At 35.2% G+C, this 10212-nt stretch overlaps 1 protein-coding gene across 1 annotated transcript; it reads right to left on the bottom strand.

Annotated features, from left to right (window-relative positions):
• Positions 1-780: 780 nt before the first annotated feature.
• Positions 781-9970, bottom strand: LOC135686479 (rab proteins geranylgeranyltransferase component A 1). The gene is made up of 7 exons (XM_065202723.2): positions 9866-9970; positions 8979-9045; positions 8572-8647; positions 5259-5365; positions 2920-4451; positions 2330-2472; positions 781-1886 (listed from the first exon to the last, which is right to left on the bottom strand). The coding sequence occupies exons 1-7, from the start codon at positions 9915-9917 to the stop codon at positions 1548-1550; spliced, it is 2316 nt and encodes a 771-aa protein (XP_065058795.2). The 5' UTR covers positions 9918-9970; the 3' UTR covers positions 781-1547.
• Positions 9971-10212: the final 242 nt, after the last annotated feature.

Here is a 10212-nt window from a genome sequence, read left to right as displayed (position 1 = left end):
TTTTTGAATGGAAGTACCAGAACAACGTGCAAGATCGAAAAACATTGAATTAACACAAGATAAAATAAAAAATGATAGTAATTGAAATGCAAAAGAAGAAGGGGTGTACAAAATAAAGAACACCGAATTTATGAAAAGATAGCAGATCTTTTCGATGGAAAAAATAGTTTTGATAAGGTTTTTTTCAGCTTATAAAATTTTAGCGTTTGTGGTTTTTAAGTAAGAATTTCCAAAAAAACTCCTAGCAACAAGGTCACAAGCAAAGTCAAGAAAGTGAAAAAACTGAGAAAGACAAAAAGCTTAGAGGGGGAGTGGATTAAACATTTGATAAGGTGATAAACGTTTTTCATTTGATAAAACCTAGTGGTTTATGGTTTGGCTGAGGTTCTATAGGGGTTTAAAAACGCTGCTAGCAAAATTAAAGTAAAACAAAATTGGTAAATTGAACTTTTTAAACTTAAATTAAACTTAAAAGAAAACAAAAATTTACAGTTTTGAATTGGTTTTGGTTATAAGAAATTTCAACAAAAATCATGTTGAAAACATCTGATGATAGTGCCACAAAAAAACACAAAAATGAAAATAATTTGGTTGTCAATATCACGATCTTCAAGAATTGGTACAGCGAATCCCCATTTTTTGTAAAATAATTAATCAAATAGAATTTGTTATAAATAAGTACCCTTAAAACTTATGGTTGGCAGTTTTTTCACCAGCAAAGTGCACAGGTTTAAAAGGTAAATGACTTTAGCAGATTAGGTTCCAGATCAGTTCAGTCACTTCAAAACCACTTTAGTTCCTTGTTTAAGTTTAATCACATCAAATTAAATCTTTAATTTAAAGACGTATAATGATAACCGTTTTAGATAAAATATTTTACCATGAAATGTTCAATTCTACAAACACTATTCATGAGCAGTACGAATTGATGTAATCTTATAAATGTATTTTGGTTTCCGGATCGGATAGGATAGTGGATACGGCCACGCATTATATAATAAATTGAGCAAGCAATTATCAAACAAGCATTTCAGCAAGTTATCTAAAAATGATTAATTAATAAGGAAGTTTAGCGAATAACCGATTCATAGAACGGGCCTCCAGATTAGGCCTATATGCATTTTTTCTACTTTGCTTTGTATATTATATAGATTTTGGCTCAGGTTTCGCATTCCATTGCAAACCGTTTCAAGATTGATCAATAAGAAGAGAACTAGGTTATTTGCATCGTGCGCTGCTTGAGCATAGTATCCAAGTGATGTTGGTAATTAATCAATTTTTTTCAAAGGTTGTGAGCTCTCGAATACACTGCCCATCAGCCAATCAGCTCCTTCTATTCATATTCTGCACCAATTGGAGTTTAAGTTGAAGATCAGGACCTTTAATGTTACCAGCAATTAATTTTTGGTTGATCAAATGATGTCCTTACTAAAATAAGCGTCTTTTTCCTCTTAAAAGTATACATTCAAAAAAGTGTGTTTTGTCAAATAAACGCACATTCTAATTTTCTACTATTGGTAACATATACTGTCCCTGCCATTCTTTTTTCAACTCTGACCTTTTTTTTCTTCCAAATTGCCATCTTCTTGACTTTGGACATCATTCTTCCCAGTGTTATTCTCGTTTTGATGTGAAACATCCTCGTCTTCATCGGAAAGTACCGGACCATGTCTGCATTCTTGGTTTAAATCATTTGGTTGATCCTCCACAGCAGCGTCATCTCCCTCAACAACTCTTTGCGCAGCATCAGCTCCGTCCTCCGCCCGAGCAAACCCAACTGCAGGCCTAATTTCCTTGCTTGTGTCGTCCCATATAATATCTTCTGGGTTCGGAACGGCTGGAAGGAATTCCATGCCAGGACAAATCTTATTGAAAATAGTTTTTGCCTATGGAAGTGTATGACGATAATTCATTAATGATCAACCATGTCCGTAATTACAACTTTAAGTTTTTTCTATTGACTGATATCACAAATGTACGTGGTTATACGTGGATATGAACATGGCTGTTTGCCGCTCTGTATTATAGTGTCAGATGCCGTATAGGCAGACCTTTAGTGTATGGGACAGGAAGTTCTAAGTTGCCACTACGAGTTCAACCCTAATTGCAATCACAATGAGAAACCCAAACCTTTTGCAAGAAGGGTTTCCAACAACATATAAATTATGTAAAAATAAAGACTTCGTGGGACGTTGTGTCCTAAAAGTCTTGGTCCAGATCGATTTGTACATATTTTAGATGACGAATGGTAAATTTTCAGGATTCTGAAAAATAAAACAAAATAAGAAAAGATATTATTCAAAATATAAAGGAATGCAAAACATTTTACTTCAAAGACTGCATCATCAAAACCAATTGATCCTCCAGGAAAATCTGTCACAAATACGTCATCAGGAAGCTCAAAGTTGGCTCTTTCGTCTCTGCCAATATGACTGAAAAATGCACACCATAAGAGTCTTGGCCGGGAATCCGCTAAAAAGAGCCAAATTCATGGTTAGTTATTAGACTGTGAGAGCGACTGAGCATAAAATACAAGGCCGTCAGGCTTGAAACTCTGTCATAATGTCAAACATAAAATTCTAAATTCATATTTGATGCAGTTAAAAGAAACCATCTTCTTTATTGATATAAGATTTCTTATTACACAATTATTGTCAAAAATGTAATCAAAATCAAAGGGGTTTACAGATTGGAGCTTACGAGAAATGCTTTTGTAAATTTATCGGAGCAAGTAACTCTGTTATTTTCTGTTGCAGGTTGACGCAAAATTCAAATAAAGAACACAATGTGTTGCCCCCTTGTCAACGCCCCCTTGTCAACAGAAATTGCAATGCAGCTTCTGTGAAAGAATAGCTAAAAGGTATGAAATTGAATGTCGTATGACTTTGAATTCGGATAAATCTCAGCAAAAAATATTACTTTCGACGTTCTCAGTTTTAAACAGCAAATCAATTGTCGGCTGTAAATCTTGCTCTGGCGTCCATACTCCTTTTGTAGTCATTTGTACCAAATACAGTCCAACTGGACAAGCCATTGAAGCAGGGCCAATTTCAATCACCTGCACACTATTTACTGAATTATTGTCCGGGGGTATTGTTAGTAGAGTCACCTGCTCCTCTTGTGACTCTTGTATGGATTTGTCAGTGATAATTATTGCTCTGGAAACGAAAGTTTTGGTGGAGAGTTCATAAACCTTGGGTATGTAATCTCTTCCCAAAATTAAATGTTCTGCGGCTATTTCCTGGTTATCTGTACTTATGATTCCAATAAATTTCTTTCTGGCTTTGTCAATTCGAATTGACTTGGCTGAATGTCGCAAACAGTACATTCCACCAAACACCGCAGACATTCTGCAGAACGCCTGCGGTAGTTCTGATATCCCATATACTGTCCATACAAATGGGCTGTTACTAAAGCGACCCAATGATTTCAGAAATTTTTGCGCTTTACGAAGTCCTATACCAGTACTAGCATTTCCATCAACCATTGAAATCGCATGTAATACGTAATGCTGAAGGTTTGGTGAAAGACGCTTGTGAACAAGAAACTCGACGAAAGGTTTCTCGGAAAATTCCTCATACTCTTCCGGTTTTTCTTCGTATGTAACGCAGAATGAAAGAAACTTCATCAAAACGCGTTTCTCCATCACATTCACAGCCTCGCTGCTGAAAACGTCTGCGCGGCTGCACGGTACCTGTACAATTTCGTTTCCTTTAAGCGTCAGGATCCGCTCGGCAGTTCTGAATTCAGAATAATGACTGATGTTAGCATTTATAAGAATTTCGATCAATGATCCCCTTGCAAATAGCATTTTTGGTGCAATATCGAGGTTGAATTTTCGAGAGAGAAGTTTAAAATCTGCTAAAGAAATGTCTTCTGCGTGTGAAGCAATTCTAGATTGTGCCAGTATGCGTGACAAAGCTGGTGATGCTTCAACCCGGGGTACATCGATTGCGGAATGAGCCTTTTGAACTTCTTTATTTTCCTGGTGATCTGAATTGGTACTGTCAGTGGTACTGTCGCCACCTTTCGTAACACTAGAAACAGCAACATCAGCATCAGCAGCTTCACCCTTCTCGTTATTGCTTGCCCCACCAGCATCAGAATCATTCAAGTCTGGAGCATTTTCTGTGTCAACTATGTCTGTGGCTTTGGTATGACTGGCATCAGCAGCAACAGCAAGAAGTAAATCATTAGTATCGCCACTGTTTTCGATTTGAACTTTATCTTGGCATGCTAAGTTATGGTCTGCTCCAATATCTACTTTTTCTAAGGATCCAGTTATTTCAGCAGTGGCAAGGTTCGGCAACTCTTCCTCTTTAGAGTCATCAGAAGTTTCAGGTGCCACAGATTCTTTAGCAGTTTCAGTCAATTCACCAGAAAAGTCGCTACTGGGCATTTCTGTCTGAAGACCATCGCTGGGATTCTCTTTGACTGGAAGGGGCTCTTTCCTAGAAATAGCATTTGTTTTAATTTACTAAACATTGGAAGTTTACTAAACATGATACTTCCCTATTAACATTTCATTACATATGTGTTACTCGTGGGCTCCGACACAGGTTGGAACGTGAGGGGACCAAGGGAAAATTTAAGACGCATAAGAATAGCTTTTGAAAAAAGCTCTATTGTTTTGCAAAAAGTCAGGGAGTCATGGCCCCCCGGGCCCCCTTCATCGGAGGCCCTGTAACTGAAGAAAAAGTTCAAAAAACTATACTTTATCTAAAAATTTTCATTGATCTGGATAGTGTTACTGCTAGACTGTTAAGGTTGGTTGTCTTGGTTTCAGTTGACATTTATGATGTTTGTTTTGAGCTACCATTTCACAAAGAAGTAGTCCCAGGCATAAGAAACAAAAGAGGATAACACTAAAGTAAAAACGAACAATTTTGTAGTAAAATATAACCTATATCAAACAGCTGCCTTCGTAAAGGGTTGTGATGATAAGTGATCATATTTAGCGTGAGACCCGTAGTTGCCACTTAGAACTCTCCTGCTCTACCTACCATAGCTCTGCTTATATGACATAGAGCACTTTATGGCATAGAGCACTTTATGGCAGACCCGCATACAGTTATTTTCAATAGACCAATATCAATACAGCCCATTCTACGAAATATCCTCAAGAGAGCTGCAAAGCTGTGTATAATCCGAGTCATTAATAATCTGGTCTACATCAATAAGGATTTATGAAGAGTCCTTTTATTGCCAAACTTATAGTTACCGCTGATTTGATATGGGCTAGTTCTCTTTATACATACCGTACATAAGACTTTATACTGATATTTGAAATGCTGTTATCATGCTTGGGTATGGGAAAAACATCAACATTTTCTATTGTACTTATTCTGGAGTCTTCATCAGCTACCTAAAGAGTAATGAAGCCCAAAAATGTTTATTTTTTATAACTACACATTCTTAAAACAACAGCAGCAATATAAACATAAATGTGGATAAGATTATAATTGAACATCAAAAAAATACAAGGGGCTCACTTTCCAAAAGTGATTCATGAAAACCTACAACTCTCTATATATAAATATTTATATATAGATTTAAATATTTATTTAACTGTCTTGGCTACGGTGAAATCTCCAGTGTTGGCTTCGGAGATTCCTCATTCATTTCATTAGGCCGTTTGGCTCAGTGGAATGAGCGGGGGTTTTTGAAGCAGCAAACTGGAGTTCGATTCCGACCAAGAGTGGTTCGATACAACTGGGCAGCATCCTTGTGGAAAGAATTTTCCTCCTGTCAGCATTTGCCTTATGATTATATAAATATTTATATATGTATTCAAAAGCTCTAGACTATAATGTTTTTTTAAAAATTAAATAGACGATCAATGAAAAAACAACTTTATTAACGTTTCGCGATGTGCTTCTTCATAATAACATTCATTTACATTTGGAATGCAAAACAAAAGAACAAAAGATAACACATTTTACAAGCAAGGATAATAATTGCTAATAAACGACACAAGGAAAGTTGCTAGGCCCAGCCGGAGGTGAAAAAAGCAGAATAAACACAATAGATAAAAGAACAAAGAAAAAGCGTGAAGACAGATAGTGAACCATCCAGAAATGCACAAGAAAGAGAATGCTGTCTGTTCCTACCATAAAATTAAAAACTAGACAATTTAAAACGCAAAATGCATAGAAAAGAAAGAATGGTAAAAAAGGGGGGAAAAATTTAACAAATATTATTTTGTGGCAAAAATAAATAGCTGTTAAAAGGAGAAAATAACCCAAAAAACTGCAAGTAAAAAATAAAAAAAACTATGTTCAACTAACCTGATATTAAGGCCCCGGGGCGCGAAAGTTTCTAACTTCTACTGCCAGAAACTTTCACGTATCCTACAATTCTCATTAAGTCTATCTATAATAGTAACTTTAATATCTTCGAGAAACCCACGATGATCCTTTCCTGCAAAATGCCGAAAAAAAATCAGCCTGAGGTATACCCGAAGAGCCCCCGATAAACTTACAATTGCACGCCTAGTAGTTATTAAAACTAAGCCTAAACGGCGTGCAAGTGCTACCCACATACTGTACACCAGAGATTTTACATTCCATAAGATACACAACATTGGACGAATCACAGTTAAACAGAAAGTTTATCTTATATTCCTTATCAGTTAAATGGTAAGTAAAAGTATCGTTGTCACACATAACATTACACACTTGACATCGAGGCTTGCCACATGGAGTACAACCCCTGATATGGGTGGTCCCTGCCCCCTCATTATAAAGTTTAACCCTAACTAGTAAATCTTCAAGATTCTTACATTCTTACATCGTTTGAATGATATTAAAGGTGGCTGAGGAAACACCTTTCTATGCTCTTCTGATATTGTCAGCATAGAATGGAGTCTGCCGCCCACCTTTCCCAAATTATTCAAGGCTGGATGGTATGTCGTAACAAACGGAACCCGCCCATCTCCATTGTGATAAAGTTTCCCATTAGCCTTATCCAAAGTTTCTGGCAGTATAAATTAGAAACTTTAGCGCCCCAGGGGCCTTAATATTAGGTTAGTTGACACATAGTTTTATCTTTATTTCCAAACTCTTTGTTTATTTTCTCCTTGCTACTTCTGTTTAATAATTCCACGTTTTCTATCTATTTTCTTTCTATTATTTGCATTCTGCATTTATTATATTCATTTACCTAGTTTCTAATTTTTTTTTGGGACAGACAGCATTCACTGTTTCTTTTTATTGGGCTACTCTGGATGGTTTACCAAATGTAAATGGTATTACCATCTGCTATCTCACTTGTTCTATAGTTCTTCTATCTATTGTATTCATCCCTCTTTTCTCACCTCCGGCTAGGCTTAGAAACTTTTATTATGTAATTTAATTAGCAATTGTTGTTCTTACTTGTAAAATGTGCTATCTTTTGTTCTTTTGTTTCATATTCCTAATTTCACGCTCCAAATGTATGTGCTAGTAATTCTGAAGAAGCTTACAGCGAAACGTCAACCAAGTTGTTTTTTATTGAATATCTAAATATACATATATATATATATATATATATATATATATATATATATATATATATATTTATATATATATATATATATAAATATATTATATAGATATTGAGAAAAACACTATCGCTTAAACGTTTCGACCCAAGTCTTCATCAGTAATACTTTACAAATCAAATGGAGCTAACATTTACAAAATCAACACATTAGAATTAATACAATAGAGTTGGTACAATAAAGTGAATGCAATGTGGAGGTTAAAGGAAAATTGCCTATTACAATAGTAATTGTTAAAAGTGTAACTCAATGGGAGTCGAAGTCTTCATCATTCATAAAACATACATGCAAATATACATGCATATACATGTACATAAAAACATAGATTTAGTCAACATGCCAAGGCTGATAAGTGGAAATGATTTTCACAAGGGTGCTGCCCAATTGTGAACTCCAGTTTCCTGCATCAAAATTCATGATCATTCCACTGAGACAAACAGCCCAATGAAATGATTGGTGACTCTTCAAGCAACCCCTGGAGGTCTTACCATAGCCAGAGCAGTAGTTTTTTCTGTTTCAGCTTTCTAAGCCTTTGTCAGACCCATATAACAATGTATATAATGTATGTTATTTATATGTATATTTAGCTAAAAGGGGAAGTTAGTTTGTATTGTGTTTTTACCAAGGGCCATGAAAGCATGAGCTACAGGGGCTTCAGCCCCCAATAATTTCCAAAATGAACTTTGAACAAAAAAAATGCCCTGCTCTTGATTTTTAGCATATTTAGCCCCCCCCAACTTTTTAGCCCGCTCAATCTGAAATATGCTCCATGGCCTTGGGTTTTTACCAATTTGTGAACCAAAAGACTTCGATTCCAACTCTGCAGTTCTCAGAAACTAAACACAAACCATTTGCCTGAAATCTGAAGTTGTTTTATCCTTTATTTATCTTGATTTTTTAATAAAAAACTATTAGTTTTCACAAAGTTGATAATAAAATAACTTTAAAATATTTAATGGCAGAAAATACATAAACCAAAAAAGCTAGACAGCAAAATGTGTACATAAAGAATGAAGAAGTTTTGCTCTTACATTTTTCTGGTTCTCTATCCACACCAAGAAATCTTCAAAAGAGAATGTTGCCCATTGCCCACCATAATATTCATTTCTGCCAACAGAATAAAACCATAAATATAGAAAACAAATGACAAACTTTTCCCTAATTTATGTGGAGCAGATTGATTTTAATTCATCTAGGAAAATGTCCTGCAAAAGTCCAAATATTTTTTAAAGCAATGACAGCTGGTAAAGAAAGAGGAGTGGTGGTTCTTTTTATCTTTTCAAAGTTGCATAGAAATATACGAAACTTGCAAATTTCAAATAAGAATGGTAGCTTTGGCAATCAGGTACTATCTTAAAGTAACAGTTAGGAATTTAACATTAGTTTCTTATTGTGCAATAAAAAACTGTAAATTAGAAAAATTAAATTAGATTTGTACCTGTCTAAATGAAGGACCTTTTTACCAATCCTGGACAAAGCTGCAGCAACAATTGATTCTGTGAGACCTAGGAGAGTGTTATTGAGCTGCTTCTGTTATCAAGGTAGAAAAAGAATCATAAAAATTGCAGGTAAAAACATTGCAAAAACCATTAGAATTTGTTTTTCTCAGCAAACTTATTAGAATAATTTTTTCTAAATGAAAAATAATTTTTAGGTTGCAAAATTTCAAAATGAGCTTGTCTGTGCAAGAAACAATATCAATATTTGTTGGCAAATTTTAAATATTCTTTCTATAAATATTTGACTGAATTTTGCAAAATTTGCAAAACATTTTCGTGCAGGAGCCAATTCCAGTGAAATGGAAATGAAAAGCTAAATTTTGAAAACAGTACAATTTGTTATATGATCCATTCTTTGGGTAATATGAAGATACAAAAGTGACAGTGCTACATCGAGTCAAAGAATATTCAATGCTGCCCAACTAAGATAAGAAGATACTTCATTTGTTCGTAGAAATTTTGCTCCAGCTCTACCAGCTCAGTTTTTAATACTATCACTTATCACAAAAACTTAAATGCAGAGCTACAAACGTTTGCCCTATTGTAACTTCCATTCCTACCCAAATTAAGAGCTTCACTTAATATTCAGTACTCATTATAAAGCGTACAATTACACTTTTTGGAGGAATATAAGGTTTGCATTAGGACAAATTCTGCACTCTCTCTGGTTGTCGTGATCGCGCAATCATAATAACTCTTCTCTTTTTCGCGCAAATTATATTCGTATAGGAAGCAGACACATAATAAACAGCCAAGACCTGGATAATTTTTAACAAATGCCAAATTTTTCTTTGTTATCTTTAAATTAAAAAACAAATTTGCATACCTGTGCCTAGAACGATAGCATCAAATTCAGATGGAAGTGCATCCTCCGCCATATTTATTGCTTGTTTGATGCAATGACCTCGAGTTCACTAACCTGTGAGAGAGGCTGAGAGAATGGTTTGAAGCAAATTTAAAATCTTCAGTTTCATAGTTTCATAAAAAAATTTCCTGAGGTTATCTTTTCCTATTGCTTCTCAGTTTGCTGCTTCTGACGTTGTTGATAAAAACATTGGTAAGAGCTGGTGCAGGGCCCGCGCCACAGGGGGGCCGTGGGGCCATGGCCCCCCATTTTTCTTGCTAACTATAGGTATTAAATCGGAATTGTCTAGTTTCCATACTGCTCGATAC

Source organism: Rhopilema esculentum, chromosome 6 (genome assembly GCF_057945365.1).
Source record: "Rhopilema esculentum isolate cy_ngs chromosome 6, ASM5794536v1, whole genome shotgun sequence".
Taxonomy (NCBI): Eukaryota; Metazoa; Cnidaria; class Scyphozoa; order Rhizostomeae; family Rhizostomatidae; genus Rhopilema; species Rhopilema esculentum.
This window is presented reverse-complemented; position numbering and strand designations above follow the sequence as displayed.